Source organism: Panthera pardus, unplaced genomic scaffold (genome assembly GCF_024362965.1).
Source record: "Panthera pardus isolate Hobbes unplaced genomic scaffold, ASM2436296v1 HiC_scaffold_26, whole genome shotgun sequence".
Lineage (NCBI taxonomy): Eukaryota > Metazoa > Chordata > Mammalia > Carnivora > Felidae > Panthera > Panthera pardus.
In genome coordinates this window covers 22,111,023-22,138,196 of record NW_026526832.1, presented here as the reverse complement: position 1 = coordinate 22,138,196, position 27,174 = coordinate 22,111,023, and the positions used below count along the sequence as shown (strand labels likewise).

At 44.7% G+C, this 27,174-nt stretch overlaps 2 protein-coding genes across 5 annotated transcripts; one reads left to right on the top strand and one right to left on the bottom strand.

The window, feature by feature from the left end:
* The first annotated feature begins 1,275 nt into the window (after positions 1 to 1,275).
* On the top strand, positions 1,276 to 21,576 carry FKBP1B (FKBP prolyl isomerase 1B). Of its 4 annotated transcripts, XM_053891113.1 has the most exons (5): positions 1,276 to 1,467; positions 5,720 to 5,767; positions 10,479 to 10,591; positions 18,255 to 18,409; positions 20,502 to 21,576. In XM_053891113.1, the coding sequence occupies exons 1-5, from the start codon at positions 1,431 to 1,433 to the stop codon at positions 20,671 to 20,673; spliced, it is 525 nt and encodes a 174-aa protein (XP_053747088.1). In that variant the 5' UTR covers positions 1,276 to 1,430; the 3' UTR covers positions 20,674 to 21,576. The 4 variants fall into 4 exon arrangements, with proteins under 4 accessions (XP_053747088.1, XP_053747089.1, XP_053747090.1 ...); XM_053891114.1 differs by lacking the exon at positions 20,502 to 21,576 and having other exon boundaries at positions 18,255 to 19,212; XM_053891115.1 differs by lacking the exons at positions 18,255 to 18,409; positions 20,502 to 21,576 and adding an exon at positions 11,681 to 12,289.
* On the bottom strand, positions 16,384 to 26,794 carry SF3B6 (splicing factor 3b subunit 6). Its single transcript, XM_019450720.2, has 4 exons — positions 26,541 to 26,794; positions 23,227 to 23,345; positions 16,823 to 16,961; positions 16,384 to 16,653 (listed from the first exon to the last, which is right to left on the bottom strand). Exons 1-4 carry the CDS (start codon positions 26,568 to 26,570, stop codon positions 16,564 to 16,566), a joined length of 378 nt encoding a protein of 125 aa, XP_019306265.1. The 5' UTR covers positions 26,571 to 26,794; the 3' UTR covers positions 16,384 to 16,563.
* Between the last annotated feature and the right edge of the window lie 380 nt (positions 26,795 to 27,174).

Here is a 27,174-nt window from a genome sequence, read left to right as displayed (position 1 = left end):
GAGGACTTCTTTTAAAATGTGATAAATCTCCCCAGAAAATGTTCTTATCCGTACACAAAACATTGTGCATTCACTGAAGCCTGTCCATAGACCTGTCCTAGTTACAAACTCCTGTTCTACGCTTACTGGCCATAGCCCAGGGACCTAGTGTGACACCAGACTTTAGACCAGCTACACACCTGGAGACTCTGGGCCATGCCATGGAGCAGCCGATGGGGAATTTCAGATCCTGACCCTCATAGTACAGTTGACCGTCGTCTTTCTTGAACAAAACATCCCGTTTTGGTACTTCAGCGATGCTGATAACCTAAAATCTCTTACCTAAACACCTGGGGGAATGGGGGTGGGGCGGATGGAAGAAGAACACTTTCAGGGCCCACTCTGGCTGCCTTTACTCAGGTTTTTCTCCCCGTGCTTATATTCCAGTGCCATTTATCAGAATCATACTTTCACACTGATTTTTGGAACAATGAGAGAAAAATTAAAGTTCCATCCATTCTTCAAGCAAATGTTACCTCCTCCAAAGATATCTTTCCAGATTCCTGGGACTCTTTTGGGTGGAGGTGAAGGGTCTGGCGTGGAAGAGGAGCTTAAGTTGTAATTTATTCATTCATTCCACAGCAGGAATCAACCATGCTGTAACTAACTGTGTCCCCACCCGTCACAAATTTCGTTCTTTGACGACATGGATTCTACCTCAATTTAACTGTCATCAGCAGGGCGCAGTTCTTTGCCTCGAAAGGTGGGTACCTACCTGTGAGTGGGGCAGAACGAGGCGGGAAGCTTGAATGAGGGTTGAGGGTGATTGGGGTAAGGTAATGATTGGTTTCCTCCCACCCTCCCCTCCCCCGCACCTCGCATCCCCAGATTGCTCCTGCAATCCCGGCAGCCAAACTAGAGTAGTAAGTACTTCTCAGGTGCTTCCATAACGTCCTGAACTCCAAGGCAGTGAGCGTTTCTACTTAAAGTGTTGGTTTAGTTGCCGGCGTTCCCCTAGTCTGTGGGACCGGGTTGACTCCCCAGAGCTTAGCACAGAGTAGAAGCTAGGTAAATTTGTGTTGAACGGATGGATAGATAGATGGATAAATGGATGGATGGATAGATGGGTGGGTGGATGCGTGCGTGTCTCATGTCTCCCTCACCATCCTCCCCAGTTAACGACCCTTAGCCTGGCAAGCTCGGGAGCAGCCGCTTCAGGGTCCCTTCCCCCGGGCCCCGCCCCAGCCGACCCCACCTTTCCGCGCCGCTCCGCCCCGCCGCCCCCTTCCCCGTGGCCCCTCCCCGCGCAGGTCCCGACTCCCGCCGCACCTCCTCCGGCTCTGCAGTGGCGGCGGGGAGGCGAGTCGGAGAGCCAGCGGGGCCAGGGCCGGAGCCGAGCCGGGGTCGGGGCAGCAGCGGGGACCCTCGGAGGCGGGGCCAGTGGGACTGCGATGGGCGTGGAGATCGAGACCATCTCCCCGGGAGACGGTACCGGGCGGCCGAGCTGGGGGAGGAGGAAGGGTCCCGGGGCGGAGCCGGGCGGGCGGGGGTCTGATTCAGAGGTGGCGCGGAGGGTGCTGAATCCGAGGCGGGCATAGGATGAGGGCGGTGAGAGGAGATCCCAGGAAGGATTGTTGGGAATCTAGCAGACGATCCTCCACCATCCCCTTCCGCGCCGGCTCACCTAGGGGAACGAAGGCGGCGGCCAGGAGGCGGGGGTCTGCGGCCCGCCACCGCCCCGGGGGCCTCGGGCCGCCGCTGCCTCGGCTGGAACCTCTCGGTTATCCGCTACTGCTGGTTTCCCAGGGCAGGCTTTTAGTTCTGCTTTCCCTGCCCTGCTAGGTGAGCTCTGGAAACAGCTGGAAGGGTTCTCTTCTGTTTGGGGCAACCCTTTCCAATGCGCCCCCCTCCGGGCCTCCGGTCGGGCGGCCCCTGTGGGCTGGGCGGTGAGACGTTGTGGGGACCGAGCCAGTCTGGGAAGGAAGAAGCGCTCCCTCCGCCTCTGCATCTCGCTTTATCCTCCCCGCCCCACTCAGCCTCTCCAGCCATCCTGTACACTCCCATGGCTTTCATTACCGTCTGCAAACCGATGGCCTCCAAACTTAAGCCTCCAGCTCAGATCTCCGACCTGAGTTCAAGGTAGTCTTTTATCCAGCTGCTGCTCGACCTCTATCTGGATGTCCCACGGATACCTAATTCAGCAAGTCCAAAACAACTAACTGTCCTTGTCCTCCCCACTTCCAAGCGCTCCTCTGTATTGCCTTTTCCCTGTCCCCAGGACTGGCACCACTCACTTCCCCAAGCCAGACATCTCTTGTATAATTGGGTATGGATGTGCAAGGAATAGCCAGTTTTAAATTTTTTAAATGAAACTTAATCCAGTCCAGAGTCCCCATTTCTGCAGCAGAATTTGACAGACAGATTTCACATGAGACATAACTGACAACCCCCACCTTCTCTAGGAAATGAGAGGACCTCAGGGTTCCAGGCCACCCTCCTCGTTAAAAGGCAGTGATTCCTAGATCCTAGCCACTACCCTGATCACCCATCAGGTACAGACTTCTCTGACCCAGCTGGGAACTATGGTGCTGGGTCCCAGGAGGCATCTCCCTGACACCTTGTCACACCCCAGGGCACTGTCATTGAGTTCTGCCAGGGGGCTGCAGGCCTCTTCTCCCTTCCTTGGTTTATAGTAGCTTTTAGAGTTATTTTGAGGGAGAGAGTGTGCACCCCCAGTGTGCACACACACAAGCTGAGGAGAGACAGAGAATCCCAAGCAGGCTCCACCATGTTTGTGCAGAGCCAGATGCGAGGCTCCGTCTCAGGAACCCTGAGCTGAAATCAAGAGTTGGGCACTTAACCGACTGAGCCACCCAGGCACCCTGAGAGAGATTAGATTTTTAGAGAAAGCCTGAAAGAGCTTTGGCCTTCTACTTTTAACAGTCTAAATTCTTGAGCCAGGAAAGCACAGAAGGGCCAAACTACTGTACTGTTACATTGGGGACACCGTCTTGGTCGAGCCCCACACCAAGTCCTTTCAAGTCCTTTTGCTGAAAATTTCTGGGTTCCATCCCTGTAGCCCCTGCCCTGGTTCAGGCCAACATCACCTCTCACTTGGATTTCCGCATATCCTCTAAACTGGGCTCACCACCTTCAGTCTCACCTCTCTGCTTTCCATCTGGCCTCCCTAACTCACCACCTATTTTTCACACCGTAGCCTGTGGACTCTTTAAAATGCATATGTGACTGTTCTGTCCCATTCTGCTCCTCACCCTCCCCACCCCCCGCTTCGTGTTTTAATGAATCTTCCATCTCCTTCTGCAGACAGATGGTAGTCCGGCTGAGTCTTACCCTCCACACCAGAGCCTCATCTCTTCCTACAAGTAGCAACCCCCACTACCACCATTTCCCCTAGCTTTAGCAGGCTGCCTGAAAATTTGTTAAACACGCCAGTCATTCTGCAAATATTTATTGAACGTGTACTATGTAGTTGGGGTTAGAGCGGTGAGCCAGACAGGGATCCCACTATAGCTCGATTCTAGGCCTTTGAACATGTTGTTCACTCTTCCCAGATTATCTCCCTTTACTTCCTCTGGCAAACTGCTTATCTTCTAAGACTCAGTTGAACCATGATCTCCTCTCAGATGCTTTCCCTGACTCCCATAGAGTCCTCTACATGTTGGCTCACTTGTTAGCTTCCCAAATGCTTTGTTACCCAGGCTTGTGGCCTGGTAAATTCCACCCAGATTTATAGCTCCAGTACAGATAACTCCATCTGCCTATTGCAACATAAACTCAGATAGATGTCTAATAGGCATCTCAAAATTGGCAACTGCTCGGGGCGCCTGGGTGGCTCAGTCGGCTTCGGCTCAGGTCATGATCTTGCGGTTTGTGAGTTCAAGCCCCGCGTTGGCTCTGTGCTGACAGCTCAGAGCCTGGAGTCTGCTTCTGCTTCCGTGTCTCCCTCTCTCTCTGCCCCTCCCCTGTTCATGCTCCGTCTCTTAATAATAAATAAACGTTAAAAAAATATATTTTTTTAAATTGCCAACTGTTCAAATCTGCTCCTCCCCAGTCTTCCCCACCTGGAATTAGTTCCACTCTCCATCCAGTTCCCCAAACTGAAAACCCAAGTGTTGTACTCGATGTCTCCGTCTCCCTCATCCCAGACCCATCTCCACTCCATTAGTGTACCCTGTCAGTCCCGCTTCCCAAATATATCTATTTTGCTCTCTTCTCTGCTGCCACCACGTTAATTCAAGCCATAATTGATTTCCTGTCTGGATTATTGAAACAGGCACCTAATCGTCCATCCTACACACAGCAGTCAGAGTGATCTTATAAAATCTTAATTCAGATTATGTCATTCTCTTGCTTAAAACCCTCCAGTGGCTTCCTGTTGCACTTAGAATTAAATCCGGCTCTGCAATGCTGGGCATGATCTGGCTTTTTCCCACTTGCTTCCTTCTCCCTCTCTTCTTTCCAGGCACCAGGCCTCCTTTCTATTCTGCAAATGCTCCAGTCCTTTCCTGCCCCAATGTTTGTGCCCTTGGAGCTCCCTCTTCCTGCAGTGCTTTCCCCAGCATTTTGCTCATCCTTCAAGATTCAGTCCAAATGTCACCTTTTCTGAGAAGCCATCCTGAACCACCCTTTCTAAAATGGTCTGTCCATTGTATCTCTCTTTAACTCATCATTGTGTTTATTTCATTTAAAGAATTATCATAATCTAGAGTTGTCTTGTTTATTTGTGTATTGTTTTGTTTCACCCCATTAGAATATAAACTCCAAAGAAGTTGGGATCTTGTCTCTATGGTTTACTGCTGTGTCCCTGAAATCAGGCCCAGGCTTTGCATATAGTAGATACTCTGTAAATATTTGTGAATGATTATGCTTATTAATCCTTGGTTGCAGTCATCCTCCTCCATTGTAATCTATTATTTATGGATCTGTTTCCCTAACTTCACCATGAGTTCATAGGTTGCTCTGTGTTTCTGGAATCTAGTCCATAGTAGGCTGTCAGTAAATGTTTGTGGAATGGGGGCACCTGGGTGGCTCAGTCAGTTAAGTGTCCAACTCTTGGTTTTGGCTCAGGTCATGATCTCACAGTTCATGAGCTTGAGCCCCGTGTTGGGCTCTGTGCTGACGGCATGTAGCCTGCTTGGGATCCCCGCACTCTCTGCTCCTACCCCACTTATTCTCTCTGTCTCTCTCTCAAAATAAATAAATAAACTTAAAAAAATGTTTGTGGAATGGATGAAAGAAAGTAAAAGGAATGATCAAAGAAAAAATAATGGGGTGCCTGGGTGGCTCAGTTGGTTAAGCATCTGACTTCGGCTCAGGTTATGATCTTATGGCTCCTGCATTCAAGCCCCTAGTCGGACTCTGTGCTGACAGCTCAGAGCCTGGAGCCTGCTTTGGATTCTGTGTCTCCGTCTCTCTCTCTCTCTGCCCCACCCCTGCTCGCGCTCTGTCTCTCTCTCTCTCAAAAATAAATAAACATTCTTTAAAAATTTTAAGAAAGGAAGATAGAAAGGAGAGAGCATAGTTGAGGAACCCAAGGGAATAAAGTTCAAATCAAATAAAAAGCCTCATACAAGGCACAGAGCCAGAACTAGAGCTGTGGGCATCTCCATGGTATGGAGGGGAATGTGGGTCAGAGCTCTGGGTCATAGTCACATCTGAATGTCCCAAGTGACTTTTTCCAATGCCCTATTCATTCATCTGCCTTCATGTCTCCTTGCAGGAAGGACATTCCCCAAGAAGGGACAGACGTGTGTGGTGCACTACACAGGTAGGCTTTGCTCCCTCAGCCTTCATCCAGACCTGCCCCTCCCAAGGGAGGTCTCTCCTCTGCTACTCCTCTCTAGAAGTATCTGCTCCCTAGATCAAGCCTAAAGCCCAAGGTAGCGAAGTCTCCCTGTGACCAGTTGTCCCCTACTTCTCGAGCCAGCCTTGTGGGCATGGGAAAGGGGGCTTGCAAGGTTACCCCTTCCCCATTTGTACCAGCAGGAGCCATCTGTGGAGCCAGCCTCTAATTGGGCCAAGCACCTCCATTCCCTTCCCTCCATTGTGGGCAGGGTGGAGCCTGGCCCTCCTTGTTCTGTGTGATATTTAGAAATCCCTTCTTGAAGCTCTGAGAGCCCTGATCTTCCCTGCAGGCTCCCTTTTCCTCCTACAATATTATTAGAGAAGGGGAGGGTGACTTCCTCAGCATTTCCTTTCTTTTTTCAGAAATAGACTGTTCAATTCAGTGTGCTGTTATTGAGCACCTACTGTGTGCAAGATGCTGTGTGGGCACTGGGGACACAAAGGTGAAAAGGCAGGATTCCTTCCTTCTTTGGGGCTGTGGGGAGTGGCAGAGCCAAGTCATCCAGAGGCTCTGCTGCAGTGTGACAGCTGGGGCAACAGCAGTGCCTGTCTCAGGGCACTGTGGGACTTGCAGGAGAGCCCCACATCTCTGCAGACCCCTCTTGGATGCTCTGTATTGGAAGGTCAGGTGGGCTGAGGAACATTCTAGATGGAGCTCCTGAGGACTGCTGGCAGGAAGACAAGCAGGTATTTGTTCCAAGAGAAGTGAATGCTCTGCCTTGTGACCTGCTTCCCAATGTGGCAAAGTTGGTGACAGCCACTTAGCAGACGGCAAGGCCAGTTTAATTCCTAGGACGTATTCAGATGGGGCCATTTTTAGCAGTTCTCTGGGCCAGTGTGAAGTGCCAGGTTAATTCTAGGCAGACGGTGTGGGTATTTCTCAACAGCTGTGTTGCCGGTGGCTGGCGTCAGTGAGCTAGAGCTGTGTGTTATCTCCCTGTGACTGGCCTAATTACCATGAGTCCCCTGGGGCCTCTGACCTGTGTAATTGATTTATCTGTTCTACATGTTGTAGACAGACCAGTGCTTATCAAGTTACTAAAACCACAACATCCTTTTGCAAAGACTTTTCAGAGTAGATACAGGGAGCAGGCCATGTGCATTAAACACTAGCATCAGCCAAGAGTGTGGGGAGGGACCATCTCATCAAACCCAGCAGGAGATTATAGGTAAACTATATTTATATATATAGATTATAGTTTTTGGTAAACTTTTTAATTAAAAATAAATACAGTAGAGGACATAAATCTAAGATGTACAGCTCAATGGAATTTTTCGAAGTGATCACACTTACATAACCACCACCCAGATCAACATGTACATTTCCAGCACCCCCTGGCATCTCCCTCCTGCCTCCTCCCAGTCATTACACCTCCCTGAAGGTAACCAGCATTCATACTTTTGTCCCCATCGATTGGCTAAGCCTGTTATTGAATACCATATAAATGGAATCACAGAGTACGTACTCTTTTGTGTTTGGCTTATTTCACTCAATACTATGTCTGTGAGATTTGTCCAGAGTCATTGGTTCTTTCTTATTCCCATACAGTTCATCATATGAATGTACCACAATTTATCTTTTCTAGAATTGATGAACACTTGGGTTTCTGATAGTTTATGAATACTGTTCATAAATGGCTGTTATGAATACTGTTGCTTTGAACAGTCTTGTAGGTGTCTTTTGGTGCACGTATGTACACATTTTGTTTAGGTATATACCCTGAAGTGGAGTTATTTGGGCATAGGGTTGTACCTATCCTCTGCTTTAACAGATACTGCCAAACAGCTTCTCAAAGTAGTTGTGCCAATTTCCACTGTCACCAGCCATGTAGGAAGGCTCCAGTTCCCCTGCATCCTCATCGACACATGGCATTATCACCGTTTTGTTTTGTTTTTGGCCCACTCGGGTGGGTGCCCAGTGTATCTCATTGTGGTTTTGATTTGCATTGCCCTGATGACTAATGAAGTTGAGTACCTTTTCATGTGCTTACTGGCCATTCGAATATCCTCTTTAACCTGCTCGAGTTTTGTCCAGTTATAAAAATTAGGTTGGATGCCTTTTACTTACTGATTTAAAGGAGTTTTTTTTACATATTCTGGATATGAGTCTTTTGTTGGTTATACTGATTCCAGTCACCTCCCATGCCAAGGCTTGTCTTTTCACTCTCTCAATGGCATTTTTTGAATAGAAGTTCTTAATTTTAATGAAGTCCTACATATCAATCTTTTCCTTTATAGTTAGTACTTCTGTGTTCAGCTCAGAAGTCTTTGTCTATTCCTAGGTCATGAAGATATTCTTCTGTTTATTATCTTGTAGAAGCCTTATTATTTTATTTTTCATACTTACATCTGTGATTTATCTGGAATTTGTGTGTGTGTGCATAAAGTAGGGCTCAAGGTTAATTTTCTCCATATGATATATAGTTGATCCAGCAACAGCAATTGAAAAAAATATATCCTTTATCTGTTGCATTGCTGTGACACCTTTGTCAAATCAAGTAACCGTATAGATGTTGGTCTGTTTCTAGGCTGAATTGTTTTGGCTGAACTTGTAGCTATAGATAACTGTATCTGGTCTGAAGTATATGAAATCTGAAGAAATTGGGGAATGAGGAAGTCAATTATCAAATGGAGTGTGTGTGTGTGTGTGTGTGTGTGTGTGTGTGTGTGTGTGTATCTATATGTGTATATGTCCAAGTATATGTCTGTGTAATTATATGTAGATTTGTGGATCTAAATATTTTCTTAGCATCTGTTTGAGCATCAGGGTTTTTTTTCTGAATGTGTGTGCTTAGGTGCCCATGAGCACATGTGAACGTCTCTGTGTATTGGAGTATCTTAGCAACCTGTGTGTATGCATGAGTTTTTGTAAGACCTCCTTAGTAAAGGGTTTTCTCCTTTGCCTGATTTAATACCCAGGGCAAGAGTCCAATTTATTCTACCTAGAAAGTAGGAAAATAATACTCTCCCTTGTATATATTTAAATTGTAGGAATTAGAAGACGTGGAATCATGGATGCGCAGACATTAAGCTTGTTCAGACCGCCCATGTTAAACATGGCATATCTGAAGCCATGAGAAGGGGAGTGATTTGTCTAACTTCACGCAATGAGTTAGTGCCAAAATGAAGTCAGTATCCAGTCTCTGAACTTACAGGCCAGATCTTTCTCTGGTCCCAAATTGGCTTTTGTCATGGTCTGTGGGCTGCAGAAAGAAATCGTGGAAGAGCATTGTTTACAGGCCTGACCTTTGAACTAGTCACCGATAAGAACTAAAAATACCAAAACAGCTCTTGAGGGACACCTGACTGGCTCAGTTGGTGGAGCACGTGGCTCTTGATCGCAGGATTGTGAGCTCAAACCTTACATTGGGTCCAGAGATTGCTTAAATAAATAAACTTTAAAAAGAGAGAAAGATACAGTTCTCGAGCCTTAGACAGCTGGAATGAGACAATATTTGTACATCAGGGATGACACCTGGCTAAGGGAGGCTGCAGACTGTTAGAGACAGCACTGGGGTGTTCCAGATTCAAACAGGCCCTTTTCATGGGGTGCGGGGGCCACCATTGACTGACTGGGTCACCTTACTCTGTTCATTGCAGGGGAAGGCGGGGATGATGTAGCCTTTGTTTTTTTGTTTTGTTTTGTTTTTTATGAGCAGGGGAGAGGGGCAAAGGGAGAGAGAGAATCTTTTATTTTTTTAAGTTTATTTATTATTTCTGAGAGGGAGAGAGAATGCACACAAGTGAGGGAGGGACAGAAGGAGAGAGGGAGACACAGAATCCAAAGCAGGCTCCAGGCTCTGAGCTGTCAGCACAGAGCCCAACACAGGGCGAGATCATGACCTGAGCCAAAGTCCAACGCTTAGCAACTGACTGAGCCACCCACGCGCCGATGATGTGGCCTTTGGGTTTTGCATGTTGGGGGAAAACAGGTGAGGACTCAACCTGAGGCAGAAACATCCTTAGGCTGAGGAAGTAGCACAGAAAAAGTTGTAAAGTGCAGAGATGTTTGAGAAAGGTATATTTGAGAGGTATTTGGGAAAGGTATTTGAGAAAGGTGTGACCTGAATACGACATGGGGGGAAGGAAAGGAAGAGGAGAGCAGAGAGAGGGTTATCATACAGGCAGTAGCTAGATCTTGAAGTGCCTGTGCCCAGTGTAGGCATTTGGATTCTGCCACAGGGAGCTATTGACAAGAGGATATTGCTATCCCTTTAAGCAAGAGAGTAATATGATCAGATACATGTTTATGAAAGACCGTCATTCTGGGTACCGAGTGGAGACTGGAAAGGAGGAGTGAGAGTGGAGAGAAAGACCAGTTAGAGGGTGTTCCTGTGCACAAGTGAGACATGATGGTGACTTGGTGTGGTCCCAGGGTGGTGGCAGTAGAAATGGAGCGTGTAGAACGTAGGTAGATTGCAAAGACATGTAGGACTAAGTGATAGGCCATATTGAGGGGGTGGGTAAGGCAGAGTGAGGTATCTGGGTTTCTTGCTTGGGCAACAGGACGGGCAGGGAGATCTGAAGAGGTGCAGGTTTGTACAGAATAGGAATTCCATTTTAGACATGGGGACCCAGAATGGGGTGTTAACTCATGGCCACAGCTCTTCTCCACCCTATTCTTGCTTTCACAGGAATGCTCCAAAATGGGAAGAAATTTGATTCATCCAGAGACAGAAACAAACCTTTCAAGTTCAGAATTGGCAAACAGGAAGTCATCAAGGGTTTTGAAGAGGGTGCAGCCCAGGTAGGATGAGGATCCTCATTAGGGGGGATTTGAGGAGTTGGAGTCTGGGCTCGATACACCGCCCCTGCCCTATCACAGACCGCCACTGCTTTGACTCTACTGCTACGGCATGGTGACGCCATCTAGGTTCAGCCGCTGGCTTTGGGCCCCCACTCCTTCCCTTTCATTGCCAACATGACTTTAAGTCACTGGGGCTCTCATTCCAAGCACATCCCTGTGGGCTTGCTCAGAACTAGCTACAAGCTACCAGCTGTCTGGGACTGAGGCAGCTAGAGAGTTGGGGGGCGGGGAGGGGGGTGGTGGGCCAAGGTATTTTTTTTTTTAACTTAAAAAAGTAATTTCCGACCTTGCAAAAATATCACGGAAATAGTTCCCGTATATTCTTTACCCAAATGTTAACAGTTTACATAACCATGGTAAAATGATCCCATTACGTTAATTTGTGATCAATTACACATTAACATTGATGCAGTACTGTTAACCGATACATTCAAATGTTTGAGTTGGTTATTAAAATTTTTAGATCTGTTTATCCAAATTTCACCATTTGTCCGACCAATGCCAGACGTTCTTGATGACTGCTGTGTGGAGCCCTGGTTCACACTCTTCTCCCTCGGTCTGTGAAGTCATATGGTGCTTTTAGTGTAGGTCTCTTAGCCCTCGCCTCCTTGCGGTGGCCTCTGATTGCTTAACGTCTTTAATGGACTGCTTCTCTTACCTCCTCGATTGTGTACGTGTACATGTGCTGTTTATACACCCTCTTTAGGTTCTTTTGGAAGGGGGTGAGGAACAATTAGGAATACCTTGAAGTGTTCAGGCCATGCGCTAAATGAATAACCAGCAGTGGTTGTCAGACGAATGAATTTGGGACTACTTTGTGGAAGTTAGTGCCCCACAGTGAAGTCTCTGCTAGTCTGAGACAGAATCCAAATTCTGCATCACTTCAGTGTGCCACACAGAAAATTCATCTCAGATCTTCAGGGTTATCAGGAGGATAGTTTGGGAAAATGCCATAGTTATCTTACTTTTTTCTTTTAAATCAAGCTGGGTCCTCTCTCTCCTCTCCCCATCTGCCCCCATCCCTGCTAGATGAGCTTGGGGCAGAGGGCGAAGCTGACCTGCACCCCCGATGTGGCGTATGGAGCCACGGGCCACCCTGGTGTCATCCCTCCCAATGCCACCCTCATCTTTGACGTGGAGCTGCTCAACTTAGAGTGAAGGCGGGAAGGAGCTCGAAGTGGCTGGAGATGGCTGCTGCCCACCCTCCTAGCCTGCTCTGCCACTGGGACGGCTCCTCCTGCTTGGGGCTCTTGATCAGCGCGCTAACCTCACTGCCCCGCGGCATTATCCATTCTCTGCCCAAGTTGCTCTGTATGTGTTCGTCATTGTTCACGCGCATCTTTGCTTAAGGAAACTTCGGTTGCAAATCAAAACATTTCAGGTTGTGCATTTTGCGTGATGCATGCAGTAGCCATTTCTGATCGCAGAACACAGATTTCTTGTTCGCACAATCTACACTGCCTTACTTAAGCCAGACACACAAGGTGCTCAGACATGAAATGTACATGGTATACACAGAGGGACTTGAGCCAGTTACCTTTGCTGTTACTTTCTCACTTAGAAGTTCTGTTGGCTGCTGACTTACACAATGTCCTCTTTGGAAATGATATGTAAAATAAAGGCTCTGTGCTTGACAAATTCCTGTCCATCCTTATTGTAGGAAGGAAGTGCTTTAAGGAATGCATAAGCCAGTTGCCCTTGGGAAAGAGTGGAAAGGAGACTTCCAAGTAGCCAGGAATGATAATAAACATAATAGCTATGATGTGAGTATTTGTACATGCCGGGCCTTGTTCTATATATATATATATATATATATATATATATTTTTTTTTTTTTTTTTTTAATTTTTAAAAAAAATGTTTATTTATTTTTGAGAGAGAGACAGAATGCAAGTGGGTTAGGGGCAGAGAGAGAGGGAGACACAGAATCCGAAGCAGGCTCCAGGCTCTAAGCTATCAGCACAGAGCCGGACGAGGGGCTCGAACTCCCGAGCTGTGAGATCATGACCTGAGCCGAAGTCGGACGCTCAACCGACTGAGCCACCCAGGTGCCCCGATATATTTTTAAATACAGTTGCCACCAACCCTCTAAAAAGCCCTACAGGGTAAGTATTAACTTGCCACTCACCTCACAGGCTCAGAATTCTTCTCTGAATAACTAAAGGAATATATCGTGTTCAAACTGCTAGCAGTCCAGCATAGGATTTGAGCACTTTATGTGACCTTGCAACGTCTGTTTGGACTTAGAGGAGTTCCCGACCCAGATGGAAAAGAACACTCACTGTGCACCTGAACAAATGAAGGGTGTTTTAGCTCTTGGAGCCATACGCTAACTCACACTGGGAAGTTACTTTTGAAAGGAATGTGTGATTCTGAGTTTGTTTTTGTATTTACTGCTTAGTTTCATCTAGATTTGCCCTCCCATTGGGGAATTACTTTGGAGTGGAATGTAGGATTCTGAACTTGTTTTCACATATACTGCTTATTTTCATCTGTATTTACTGTAACTTGTGGAAATTCCCACTTATTGCTGGTGGGTTGTGTGTTTGTCAAAGGAGCCTGGGGCAATGTGGTTAGATTTTTCTTTTGACACAGGTGAGGAAAGCTCTTAGCCATAGTCAGGGTTATTCTGTCAGGACTTGGAATTAAGATTGAGGAGAGGCTGAGAAGTTAGCAGTACTTACGGAGAAAATTAAGTGAGAAAGGGACTGCTTTACTTTTTTAAGTTTATTTATTTATTTGTGAGAGAGAGAGAGAGAGAGAGAGAGAGAGAGTGTGAGTGGGGCAGGCACAGCGAGAGAGGGAGGCAGAAGATCTGAAGCAGGCTCTGTGCCAACAGCAGAGAGCCCGACATGGGGCTTGAACTCACAAACTGTGAGATCATGACCTGAGCCAAAGGCAGACACTTAACCAACTGAACCACTCAGGTTCCCTGGGGCTGCTTTGTTTTTAATCACCCAGTCCCTGGACTCACTTCTGTTACAGGAGCAGACCAGAGGGTGCTGTACTCCTTCCTTTCGAGTATCGTTGTTCCTCACTTTCCTTGACGACACAAACGTCTGATAATTTCTCAGAACTTAGCCTTTGAGACATACTCATGTTTTCTGCTGTGACACCAGGAGAATAAAATTAAAAATGGCATCAAGGACCATTTCAGGTGTCCACTATAGAGTCGTATAAGGTCTCAGAGTATTCAGAGCCTAGGTGGTAATGAGAGACACCCACTAAGGGAACAAAAACAAACCAACCAATGCAAGTAACTACTGGCTAGCACCTGAAAAGGATACATTAGGCTTTGCAGGCCTTGCTTTCCTGGCGCTCTTAAAAGATGATGCAGAAAATGATGAGACACCATGCTAATGAGTTTGGACATTGTCCTGTGAAAGCCACTGAAGGTTGTTCAGCAGGAGTGGTGATGAGATCCATGTCATACCAGTTATTTTCAAATTCTTTGTCAACACTTTATCTATTCGTACAAAATCTTTCTCAGAAACTCAAAATTTAACCTGGGTAGACACAAAGCAACTCTAGCAGCTCTTATGCATTCATAAGAAAACGCATATGAGCATGCACGTACACGTGCAGGAACACAATCATCCCCTGTGCTTTTTTAAAATTTATTTTGAGACAGAGAAAGTGCATGTGCAGGGGACAGGCAGAGAGAGCGAGTGAGAGAATCCCAAGCAGGCTCCACGCTGTCAGCGCAGAGCCTGACACTGGGCTCAATCTCACGAACCGTGAAATCCCGATCTGAGTTGGGACCAAGAGTCGGACGCTTACCTGACTGAGCCATCCAGGCGCCCCACCCCTTGCACTCTTAAAAGCAGTTTGAAAAGCTGAGCCTTCAATGCCTGGTGCAGTGGACTGATTTTAAGTATATCCTCAGCATCAAAGCACACACACACCTGGCAGAGTAGGTGCTCAATATTTATCTACAGAATTCAAGTTCTTATAACTTAACTGGGACAGGCCACAAAATTGCCAAATAACTGGAATTTTTAAAACTCTTAGCCGTAGGTCATGAAATTCAGCTAACAGACTAATCCAGATGATGGACTGGCCATCATTGTCACTAGGAGCAATTTTCCCTGGTTATTAACTTAAAACAACTGCCCTCAAGGCAAGCCAGTCTGCCATGTAGACACAAGCACACTGTAAGTCTGTTTTCCCCTTACCAAAAAGCCTTTAATGTTATTTATTTTTATGAGAGAGAGAGAGAGAGCACGCAAGATGGGGAGGGGCAGAGACAGAGGGAGACAGCTGATCTGAAGTGGGTTCCAGAGTCCAATATGGGGCTCAAATTCATGAACTGTAAGATCATGGCCTGAGCTGGTCAGATGCTTAACCAACTGAGCCACCCAGGCTCCCACCAAAAAGCCTTTTAGAAAATTATTTTACATTAGTAAATACCTAAAGGGGCACCATGCATTACACAAATTATAAGGAATTCATAAAAGCATTCATAAGAAAATTAAAGCTATGGCTCCTTTGTGATCTCCCTGCCCTTCTTAGAAATAATTCTTTCTCCTCTTTTATAGAGCTTTCAAAAAGCACTGACATTATTAGTCAGTAATTAAAAACAAGGGTAATTTCTTCATTTTCAATAGTAGGCTTTGGCAAGACAGTACCCAAAGTATAAAACAGCATATTTTCTCAAAGCTAAATGCATTTAAAAGTAGATACTTTTGTACATTTAAATGATTCAGCGCTTATACCCTTCAAACTGATTTGGGGTTATAGTTATATCCAAAACAATTGGTCCACATTTTTCCATTTGGCCACGCCTAAACTATAAAGAGAAAATTATAGTTATCCTCCAAGCTGCCAAGCTGTGGTGAATGTAAAACCATACGATTTCCATGCTGTGGGAGCATATAAGAACAAGCATTAAATACTCCATTTATGGCAAAGATATACTATGAGGGAAGGTCCAAGATATTTACAGACACTTGTTAGCCAAAGGGAAAGACTACACAATACAGTCTTAGACATGTAACAACCAACACCACTACCCAAGAAGCTCACCCTCAGATCTCTAACAATGTGCTGTCACCTGAATGGCCATTTATAGAACTGACTGCTGTTTCAAGGACAGGGTACCCATATTGACAAAGGTGTTAACTGTAAAGCAAGTATTATTCAAATGTATTGGCGTGGTTAATACTGGTTGATGTTACAGCAACTTTTTATGTAAGCACTTTATTCATTCAACCAACACAATGAGCTTTGGTTTCCTTATCTGCAAAATGGAGATACCTATCTTCACTGAGTTGTTAACATTCAATAAATGACAGCACTGTAGAAATTTCCCACGATGGTTAAGCACTGGGCTGGACACCAGAGGCATTAAGAATACAGAAAAGTCTCTGCTCTAAAGCAGCTTGGTCTCGGGGCACCTGGGTGGCTCAGTCGGTTAAGCATCTGACTTCTGCTCAGGTCATGATCTCATAGTTCGTGGGTTCAAGCCCCACGTCAGGCTCTGGGCTGACAGCTCAGAGCCTGGAGCCTGCTTCAGATTCTGTGTCTCCTTCCCTCCCTCCCTCCCTCTCTCTCTCTCTCTGCCCCTCTCCCACTTGTGCTCTCCCTCTGTCTCAAAAATAAGTAAACATTAAGAAAAAAAGCTTGGTATCTATGACCACCTACCATCAAACAATTCTTGATACGGTTCAACTACGGATTTGTCTTTTTTCTGGGATCAAATAAGAGGGGAAATTTCAAGACAAAACACTGACATGTTTTACAAAAAGCTACAAGTTTATTCACATAACATATTCTAACAGGTATCAAAGTTTCAAGCAGGTTGTTCTGAATCTCAATTAAGAAATCACAACATTCAGTATTAATTTAAAAACAAAAAAAGGGTGATGGTGGTTAGTCATGGGTTTTAGTCCAAAATGAAAATGCAGAAAACGTTTATTTTGGTGGATCTGTGTTGATGCCGTATTTCTCCTTGAGAAGCTTCAACTGTTCTTCCTTCTTTTTTGTGTCCATCTTCTGAAATGCCTGAAAATGTGGTAAGCACCAAAGTTAACTTACTGACCTGTAGGTGAAATGAATTTCACCAATAGCACTAGCCAGAAGAGAACACACAGTACACTCTACCCGCCCGCCCCACAGTACACTAATTCTTACATGGGTTCCCCGGGTGATGAGGACAGTGACTAATACTTACCCTGTTGGCATTATAGTACAAAACCACCAGGTATCTGTTACAAACATTGAATCCTGAAAGGTGATCACATGCGTTTTTGGCATCAAAGATGTCTTCATAGACCACATAAGCTGTTCCTCTGGTTTCAGGTGTGTTCCCCCTGCAGCGTGAAATCAGACTTAATTAAAATACACATTTACCCGAGTTAGGAAGGACAACGGGTCTGAGGCTGGTGTCGAGAATAACTACCATGACTTCCAGTCTTTGACAAAACCTCAGATGTGAAGCCTTCTGGCCAAGCACCTGTGATTTCATATGTGAGAGCATTCCCTGGGGGTTGTGGCTTTCTTTAAGTTTGCTATGGCCAAACCAAGAAAGAAGGATATGGAGATTTCTACACAAATTACGATTCCATGAAAGATTTTAAAGGGACGAAGAAGACTGGTATCTTGCAGAGTGCAAAGTGATTTTAGAATATAAAGAATTTCTTTGGGTTGAGTTCCATGGAGTTTTGTCACTGACCTGTGTTCCTGGACTATGAAACATGAATACTGGGCTATGGAATAGTTTCTCTTTATAAATAAACTAATAAATACTGTGGGGAAAAAAATTAACCGGAGCATTGATAGCTGAATAACAACTGTCTTTTAAACCACTAACCAGAGAAGATTAAGGAGAGTAAGTTGAAGTTTTAAGTATTTTGAGATCAACCTGAACACCATTAGAGGAAATAAACATTATAGATAAGTATGCTGGATAAGCCTACTATTTCTTGAATTGAGGTAATTTTTGTTTTGTTTTTAAGTAAAACAGCTACAGGTTGAACTTGCTCTGTCGGGACTACTGCTGCAGCTACCAAAGAACCAGCTTGAAACTGTCACGGTCTTCCGTGCACACTGTTCCAGTCTTTCTTACTTCCCATACTAAGATCCAGTTCCCAGTCTCAAGCTGAAAAGTACCGTACTTAGGGGTGATGGCTCCTATTAGTCAGTCATCAAAGTCTAGAATGAGGTTTTTCTTAGTGTGCATTTACGCAGCAGAACGAGTACTTAAGTTATTTACCACACTATTACCCCGTTACTAGTCCCTTGTTTCTAAAGATTTTGATTTTTTATCTCACTATTAGTTTCAATACTCCAAGACAAGCCCGTCTCCATGTTTCTGAGCAGTATTCTACTAAGGTTTACCAAATCCATAAAAATAAAACCTATTTTGTGTCTGTAGAGCGGGGTGGGGTTGGAGGGAAGCCCCTACCAAGATGGCAAAATTATGCTATCTAGGAAAACAGACAGCCATTAATCCTTTATGGCTGGGAAAGGATGTTCTCTAATGTCGCGTTAACGTGGTTTCTCCCGCTTAGAAGATTCACTCACTGCCTTTCTAAAATGCGGTAGTCAGCTCCCAGCTTTTCATACATACGTTAATAATGTATGCACTTTCATGCATTACACAGCCCTGTCTGGCTCGGGAGAAGGGCTCGGCTTTGGCAGAGACCAGAGGGAGGGCGTGTGCTTATGGCTGGGATTATCTGCCTGCCAGAGGAGAATGCTGGAAGGTCACTGGGAGTGGAAGCTGGACCTTGCTCATGGATTCGGAGCTGCTGCTTGTGTAAGTTTTCCTTGCCACCTCCTCTCTTCACCTCACCAGCTTCCTTCGGCGGGGAGGAAGGGAAGTGTGAAGAGCAACAAACTGCAGGCAGCAGATGGCCATGTGCTTGTCAGTGGGGGCAGTGGGCACAGGTCCCACTCAGCTTATGCTCCCAGTGTGATAAAGATGGACCCTTCCATCTGTGTTCTAGCCACCCAGTGCCAACTGTGGAATAAGGTTTAAGACTGTGGGCTGCCTCTCCGTCTGCCATAGTCCCTGCAGAGGGTCAAGAAAAGGTAGCAGGCCATGGGAAGGGGAGGTACCTCTTTAAATGTGACCTAGGATGTGGCTACAGTCTTGGGCCCCGGTCACAGTTTATGCTTCCTATAAAAGGGTTAGGAAGAGATACAGGGTGCTGGGGCGGTGGGAGGGTGCCGGTGTCACTGAATGCTTACAGGCTGTCAGGCTACAGAGGGATTTTGTAATAGTCCTTACTCTCTGGGGATGGTCTAACAACTTTTGGACCTCTTTAAGTTTTCTTTTTTTTAAGTTTATTTATTTTGAGAGAGAGAGAGAGAGAGAGAAAGACGAGAGAGAGAATCCTAAGCAGACTCTGCACTGTCAGCGCAGAGTCTGATGTGGGGCTCAAACTCACACAAACTCACGCGAGATCAAGGCCTGAGCAGAAATCAAGAGTCAGAGGTTTAACCAACTGAGCCACCAGAGTGCCCCTGGACCTTTTTAAAACAAATTTGTTTGTTTGTTTATTTAAGTAATCTCTACAACCAACGTGCAGAATCACATGCTCTTCCTACTGACCCAGACAGGTGGTCCAACTTTTTACTTTTAATTTTTAATAATGCATTAGCTGGGGGGGGGGGGGGGGGGGGGGGAGCAATGCATTAGCTATGAAAGTTGGGGAATACCCAAAGAAAAAAACACTGCTCCAAAGATTTTGCCAAAATGTCTATTTTTCCTTTGGAATAAAAACATAAAAAAACCTTAATATTTTAGTTCTTGCTAATTGGGCAAAGAAGACCTTATATTTCATTTTACTCTCACACCATGCACCCAACAAGTGCTAATGAGCATTTGATAAATGGAGGTCTACTTTCTCCCACATATTCTCTCATACATCCTTTCTCCTGGAAGCTAAAAAACAAAACAAAACAAAACAAAACAAAACAAAAGCATCTCTTCCTCTCACATCTTAGGAACTAGAATAGGGATGGGCACTAACCCCATTTTAAAGATTCTCATCTCAAGTGTCCCAGCTCCTATTAACAACCTAGTATCTTAACCATATTGTAACTTTGATTTTTAAAAGTATGTACTTATACCTACTGTAGGGTAGGCACTGAGCCAACATTATTCTCTTGATTGGTGGTAAATCTTAGAGTAGGAATAAGAAAACCTAATCATGTGACAACCTCTCTTGAGCTTCGGTTGCTTCATGTGTCAAATAACGTTATCAGGCTGTATCACCTGCCCTACACCTTACACATTTTAATAATCGAAAAAGGTAAAAGGTATGAAAGAGCTTTAAAAAGTTCAAAGCACCAGGGGCACCTGGGTGGCTCAGTCAGTTAAGCATCCAGCTTCAGCTGAGGATATGATCTAGAGGTTCACGAGTTAAAGCCCAGCATCAGGTTCTCTGCTGTCAGCACAGAGCTCTCTTCAGATCCTGTCTCCACCCCTTCCCCGCTCACGCTCTCTCTCCCTCTCTCAAAAACGAACATTAAAAATTTTTTCAAAAAAATAGAAGAGAAGCAGTAAAAAGTTCAAAGCACCAAGTGTCTGCTATATACCAGGTAGGCTGATCAATCATCCTAGTTTGCCTAAGACTGTCCAGATTTTGGCACTGAAAGTCCACATCCCAGAAACCATGGTCCTGGGCAAACTGGGAAGGTTGGTCACCCTGGTGCTAGGTGCCAAATATGTGATAAAGCATGAACACAGCTAGGGAACAGAAAAACATCTGTTTCTTAGTCTATTAATTTAGACCCAAGTTCCTGTACACCAAACTTTTATGAATTTATTCAACAAATATATATTGTGTTCTTGGGGTGCCTAGATGGCTCAGCTGGTTAAGCGTTGGACTCTTTGATTTCAGCTCAAGTCACGATCTCACTGTTTGTGAGTTTGAGCCCCACATCACGCTCTGTGCTGACAGCGTGCAGCCTGCTTGGGACTGTCTCCCTCTCTCTTTGCCCCTCCTCCCCTTGCTCTCTCTCAAAAAAATAAATACAAATTTACAAAATATATACTGTGTTCTTTCTGTATGACAGGCACTGGAAATATAATAGTGAAAAAGACAAGCATCATCCCTCCCTTCAAGGACCTTTATTCAAGTGGGAGAAAGATAAAGAAATAATTACAGACAAGAAATCTTATTAAGGAAGCAGACGGAGATGAATGGGAGGACAGGGGATTACTTAAAGCTAGGGTGGTCAGGGTAAACCTCTCTGAGAAGGTGACGATGAGGCTGAGACCTGAAGAATGAGGAGCCAGACAGGAGATGAGCCAGGTGACAATCATTCCAGATGGAGGGAGCAGAGTACAAAGGCCCTGAGCTACTGTGCAGCCTTCTACACATGCCACTGCTTAATTATCTGTCCTTCTACCTTGGCTTTCTGAAATTCTCTCTAATCTCACTGTGGACCATCAATACATTTTATAACACTTTCAAAGTCAAGTACAACCACTTTCTATATTATTCATTTACTTAGATAACTGGGGTGTTTAACATGAATCAGGCACAACAGCTGTCAACACAAAATGAAAAGAATATATATGGTACCTGCCCTAGGAGCTCACAGGCTGGCAGGAGACCAGGAAATACACAGACAACAACAAAATCACCTGTTAGGAGATGTTCACAGAAGGTGCTGTGGGAGCATAGAGAGGGGTGGCTAACACACGAGAAGGAAATACTCCATGACAAAGTGCTTTCACAGGAATGATCTAATTTGATCCTTACTAGAATTCCTTTAAGAACACAGGTTAGGAAGATTGTGTTTCATAAGTAATTGAAGCTCAGAGGGGTTAAATATTTTGCCCAGTTATACGCAACTAGCAAATGTCCAGTTAGTATCTGAACTTAGGTCTTACAACCAATTCAGTAAATTTATCACACTGCCTCCATGTTAAAAACTGAAAGGCACTAGATTACCTTACATGTGAGGGTACAGAAAACCAAAAAGTGGGACACCTTGTCCAGGGTCACAGGGCCTGAAGCAGAATCTTGCTTCCTGACCTCCAAGTCAGGGGATCTTCTGTATGACATTCTTGTATGTCTAGGACAGGGTTTCTTAACCTAGGTTTCATGTACCCCCTGAAATCATATCCAAAATTTTGTATTCTTCTGTAGAAAGGGCCCAAAGCTTTCACCAAATATCCAGAGGACTGAGACTTCCTAAAGAGAATGGCTAGTCTATAACACTTCATTTCTATCCCTACTTGAGTACCAATGATGATGTATTGCTAGCACTTGGTTTACTTTCTGGAGGGACAGTGATCATTTCAAAGGACAGTCCTCAAGATCTCAAAGAGTTCTTAAAAAAAAAAAAAAAAGAAAGGAAAGAAAAAAATCTCACAGAATGTTAAAAGCCAAGAAGAAGCTCTCAGGTCATTAAGGAAAATTTATTAAGGAAGAGATAGTCAGGGGTGCCTGGCTGGCTCAGTCGGGGAGGAGCATGAGACTCTTGATATAAGGATCATGCTGAGTGTACAGATTACTAAAAAATAAAGAAATAAACTTAAGGAAAAAAATAAAAAGAAATCCTTCCAAATGGACTCTTAGGTAAGTAGAATGTCAGTGGCTATGAATCTGAGTAGTGTCAATATTCAGTTTAGAATCAGAAGTTTAATCACTAAATAGCTGTGTGAATCTAGAAAGGTACTTGTACTCTGTGGGCCTCAAAATAGTCTCACCTGTGAAACAGAGTATCAACTCCACACAGGGCTGTAGTACTGGTCATGGAAATAAAAGCACCTGTTACAATAAATGGCATTTTGTAGATGTTCAATAAATACCATTTGAAGATATGAACACCAATTTTTAGATTAAAACACGAATTCGTGTTGCAATTATTCTCCCCTTTTATTTTTTATTTATTTTTTATTTAAAAAAAAATTTTTTTTTAACGTTTATTTATTTTTGAGACAGAGAGAGACAGAGCATGAATGGGGGAGGGTCAGAGAGAGGGAGACACAGAATCTGAAACAGGCTCCAGGCTCTGAGCTGTCAGCACAGAGCCTGACTCGGGACTCGAACTCACAGACTGCGAGATCATGACCTGAGCCTAAGTCGGCCGCTTAACCGACTGAGCCACCCAGGTGCCCCGATTCTCCCCTCTTTTAAATCTTCAATAGAAAAAAAAAAATAAATTTCAACAGAAAGCTATAGCTGAAAAAGAAAAAAGAGCTGTAGTTGAAAAAAAAAATCATTTTTTTCAGTTACTTGTTACTTATTCAGAAATTCTGAGTAAAGGAGACACCAAAGCAAATTAGTTAATGGACATAAAAAAACAGAGTATTGTATCTGACTTTACAAATAATAGTTACGCTATTATGTTAGTTCTTTCTTTTCCCACCCATTCCCCTGAAACCATTCATTACTGCTTCAAGCCTTCTCTAATTTCACTATCCTTGGCTCTCACTGAGCTGGATCAGGAGGGTCTCATGTTTTTCCATACAAAATAAATAAATAAATCTCATTTCTCAGATTCCAATCTATTTAGTCTTTAGGCTCTTGGTTAGACCCTGTTGTCAGCTATAATTGAGATTATACAATCATTTTCCTGAAATGACATTTCAAAAGTCTCAGTAAGACTCACACTCGAATTTGACGAATAGGTCCATATTTTCCAAATATATCATACATTTCTTCAGCTGTGATTTTGTACGGCAAATTTCTTATGTATAAAATCCGATTTACTTCAGGTGGAAGTCGAATCTAAAATGAGAAATATGTACTATTATTGTAATCAGGGGCAGGAGTGCTACCACCTAAAATAAACTTCTCATAATTATAAATTCTCACAGTAAAACAAAAACAAAAACACAACAAAAAAACATAATAGTCAAGAATAAGAATTATTAAAAAATAATAAGAATTATAATCTGAAATTATATTCTGAAAATAGCATGCTTTTCAGAAAATCAACTGGGCTCTCGTTTTAGGGAGTACGCTTCCAGGCAGTGCAGTTAAACACGGATTTCCAACCTCATTTAAAAGTCCACAATGCCTTAGACACATAGGGGAATGAAGGGAACTCTTCCTGTTTCTTACACAATAAAACTCCCACTGATGACTCAATCTGGTCTTTTTAAGAACCTGTTACAGGGACGCCTGGGTGGCTCAGTCCGTTGAGCGTCCGACTTCAGCTCAGGTCACGATCTCGCGGTCCGTGAGTTCGAGCCCCACGTCGGGCTCTGGGCTGATGGCTCAGAGCCTTGAGCCTGCTTCCGATTCTGTGACTCCCTCTCTCTCTGCCCCTCCCCCGTTCATGCTCTGTCTCTCTCTGTCTCAAAAATAAATAAACGTAAAAAAAAAAAAAATTTAAAAAAAAAAAAAAAAAAGAACCTGTTACATTAATGATAACTTCTCCCTCTTGAATTTAGTGTTCCCTTCACTATGACCTTCTTCTATTCCTCCAATGAGCAGCTGCTTATGTCCTGCCAACTGTTACACAAAACTAAATACTTATTTGGATCCCTCGTTGTTCATTCATCAATATTTACTGAGCACCTTCCTTTTGTATATACCAGGCTAGGTATTAGGATTAAACAGTGAAGGAAAAAAGACAAGGTTTCTGCCTTCCCTGAACTTATTAGCTCTCTGCTTATTATCCTATTTTGTTTTTTTTCCCCTCTCAGTCAAGCATCTGGAAAGATAAAGTTTATACTCACTACTTCATATTCTTTCCTTCACTGATACTCATCAACGTACCACAACCTAGCTTCCACCCCAGCACTATGACGAAATGCTCTTATTCACTAAGACCTTTTCACTGCAGTGTTCAATTCTCATCACACTTAACTTCTCTGAGGCTTCTGACACTGTTGACTATTACTTTCTTGACAACAATGACACTATTTTCTTGGCCTCCCCCTGTCTGGCTAGTTCTTCTCATTCTTGTCATTAACATATGCTCTTCAACAGAATTTTACTTTTAGACTTATCTTTTTTTTAAGTTTATTTATTTATTTATGGGGGGGTGGTGGCAGAGAGAGAGGGAGAGAGAATTGCAAGCAGGCTCCGCACTATCAGCATAGAGCCCCTGAACCACGAGGTCACGACCTGAAATGAAATCAAGTCGAACACTTAACCGACTCAGCCACCCGGGCGCCCCCAGACGTTTCTTTACCTTTGTATACTGTCCTTAAGTCCACATTCTCTTTGGTCTCTTAACGACAACACATGGTTTCCACAGTAAGTGGATGACTCTTCAATATAAATCTCCCATCCAGAGTTCACTCCTGTGTTATTAACATATTCAACTACACATTGGATATTAATTTGCTCAAAACTATTAAGCTGGCAACTATTTCAGACATTAAATTAAGTGCTGTATAAAAGGGAAAAGAGGAGGGGCACTGGGTGGCTCAATTGGTTAAGCAGTGGACTTTGGCTCAGGTCATGATCTCAAGGTTCATGAGTTCAAACCCCACATCAGGCTCTCTGCTGTCAGCACAGAGGCTGCTTTGGATCCTGTCTCCTCTCTCTGCCCCTCCCGTGCTGGTTCCCTTCTCTCTCTCTCTCTAAATAAATAAATAAACTTAAAAAAAAAAAAAAGAAAGAAAGAAAAAGAAGATACTTCTTCCTTGCCCTCAAACTAGTAGTAGTGACAAATGGTCAACAAGTAAGTATAATAAAGTTTTAGATTTAAAATTCAAGACTGCCTTCAAATAGACAATCAGCACTGCCAATTATAATACACGTCTCTAGTACATCTGCTTTCTCACTCTGTAAGACACTGTATCACACTTACTCTTTTCTCCTCAAGCCTTACCACCACCACTCCTAACATCTGAGTTGGGCGGTAACCTCTTCCCTGCCCATCTCAGGAGATGATCTTGGCTCTTCCTTATTGAAAAAATATATGACTAAATGGTAAGTACCTTATAGTCATATCACTAAACCCATCAATCTAAATTCATCCATATCTACCCCTCTCCCTCTCATTACTATGCCAACCTTCATCTATTCAAAACCTTAACTCCTGAACTTACTTCATCTTTCTCCCACATCATCAGTTTCCCCCACACTACTGAATCATTCTCTCTGGCATGCAAATACACCTCGTATCACACATCTTGAAAGAGGGAAGATATCAACCATCATCCAATCTCTCTGCTTCCTACTGACATGAAAACTTGTGGAAACAGCTGTCTCCATTTTCTTAACTTTCATCCTCTTTTCATCCTACTGCGACCAACTTTTCATCCGCTAAGATGATCATCAAGGTTACCAAAATTCTGCATCTCACCATATCTAATTATGTCTTCATTACACTATATCTCTCAGCCTTATGGCTGACCTACCATCCCCCTGGGACTATATAACACCCATTCTTTAACAGAATGTAAACAGAAGAACGCTTTTATTCACTGTTGTATCCACAATGTGTAGACTATGTCAGGCACCAAGCAGGTATTCAATAAATATAACTTCTCAGTTGTTTCTTATCTCGCAGTTTTGGTATATAGTCGGTGCTCAAAAACACTGAGTTAAAACATTAATCAAGGATCCACAAATCTCCATGACTTGAGGAGAATCCCAGGCTCTGGTTGCCTGTGAGCTATTAGGTTATTTACTGGAGACTCGTCTGTGCTTTTGACTTTTGGGTGAAGATCCTGTCGTCAGTTCGCAGGTGCAGATCAAGCAACAAAGGCTGTAGGATTAACACTATCGCTGACACCAGAATAAGAGACCGAGAGAACTCTCAAAAGGAGTGGACGCGGAAACGTGGCTCAGGGAGCATATCCGTAAGGATGGGGCTAAGATGGAACCCCCAATGATAAGATAGCAAATTGTGGGCTACCCTGGCCCGGGGACCGAGGAAGGGCAAGATACACAGCGCCACGCCGTTGAGAAAGTCCAACAGCGAAGTCTTCCCCCTCTTTGGCAGAAGGCCCCGATACTCACGTTCGCCCTCTTGGCCGCTTGCATCGCCATCTTGGCGGGCTGATAAGGTTACCGCAGCAGACACTGGAATTCCTCCGGACACCCCCGGAGCTGTTCTGCAAGACCCCAACACCGCGTCAAACGCAGGACATCAACATCCACCACCGGAAGCTCTAAAACACGCCGGAATATCGCCGTCTCACGCCGAGACGTGCTTACGTAATATCCCCTTTCGAAAAGACTCCGGGGCAAAACGAGCCTGAGATGACAAAGAGGCGGGGCGGATAGTTGAAAGGTGAGGATTCAAGACGGGGCTGAGCTGTGCACCGGAAGGGGCGGGGCCTGGGTTTAAGAAGGGGAGGTGTTCCTGTCATGGCAGCCCTGAGAAAAGGAAGCTGGCTGGAGGGTGCGGGGCCTGGACCCTATGGGGCGCGCGCGGCGGTCACCGGGGACTGGTGTGTGGGCCCAGTCCTTCAGCGCTGGGCAAAGCTGGGCTTACGGGGTTGTGGCAGGTGGGGTTGTGGCCGACCCTGTCCCCGTACCCGGAACCCCCGACCCTGAAGTTGAGCACTCCTGTAATGCCTGCGGCGACGCCAGTCCCGACCCCCACCTCATCCCCGCCCCGGCTGCCTCAGTCAACGATCTGGGGCCGCCG

Coding starts and splice junctions, on each gene's coding strand:
- FKBP1B (XM_053891113.1), top strand. CDS start 1,431: ATGGGCGTGGAGATCGAGACCATCTCCCCGGGAGACG. Junction 1,468..5,719: donor GACCATCTCCCCGGGAGACG/GTACCGGGCGGC, acceptor GTCTCCTTGCAG/GAAGGACATTCCCCAAGAAG. Junction 10,592..18,254: donor TTGAAGAGGGTGCAGCCCAG/GTAGGATGAGGA, acceptor TGCATTACACAG/CCCTGTCTGGCTCGGGAGAA.
- SF3B6 (XM_019450720.2), bottom strand. CDS start 26,570: ATGGCGATGCAAGCGGCCAAGAGGGCGAAC. Junction 23,346..26,540: donor AAGCGGCCAAGAGGGCGAAC/GTGAGTATCGGG, acceptor TTCTCATTTTAG/ATTCGACTTCCACCTGAAGT. Junction 16,654..16,822: donor TGTACTATAATGCCAACAGG/GTAAGTATTAGT, acceptor CCACATTTTCAG/GCATTTCAGAAGATGGACAC.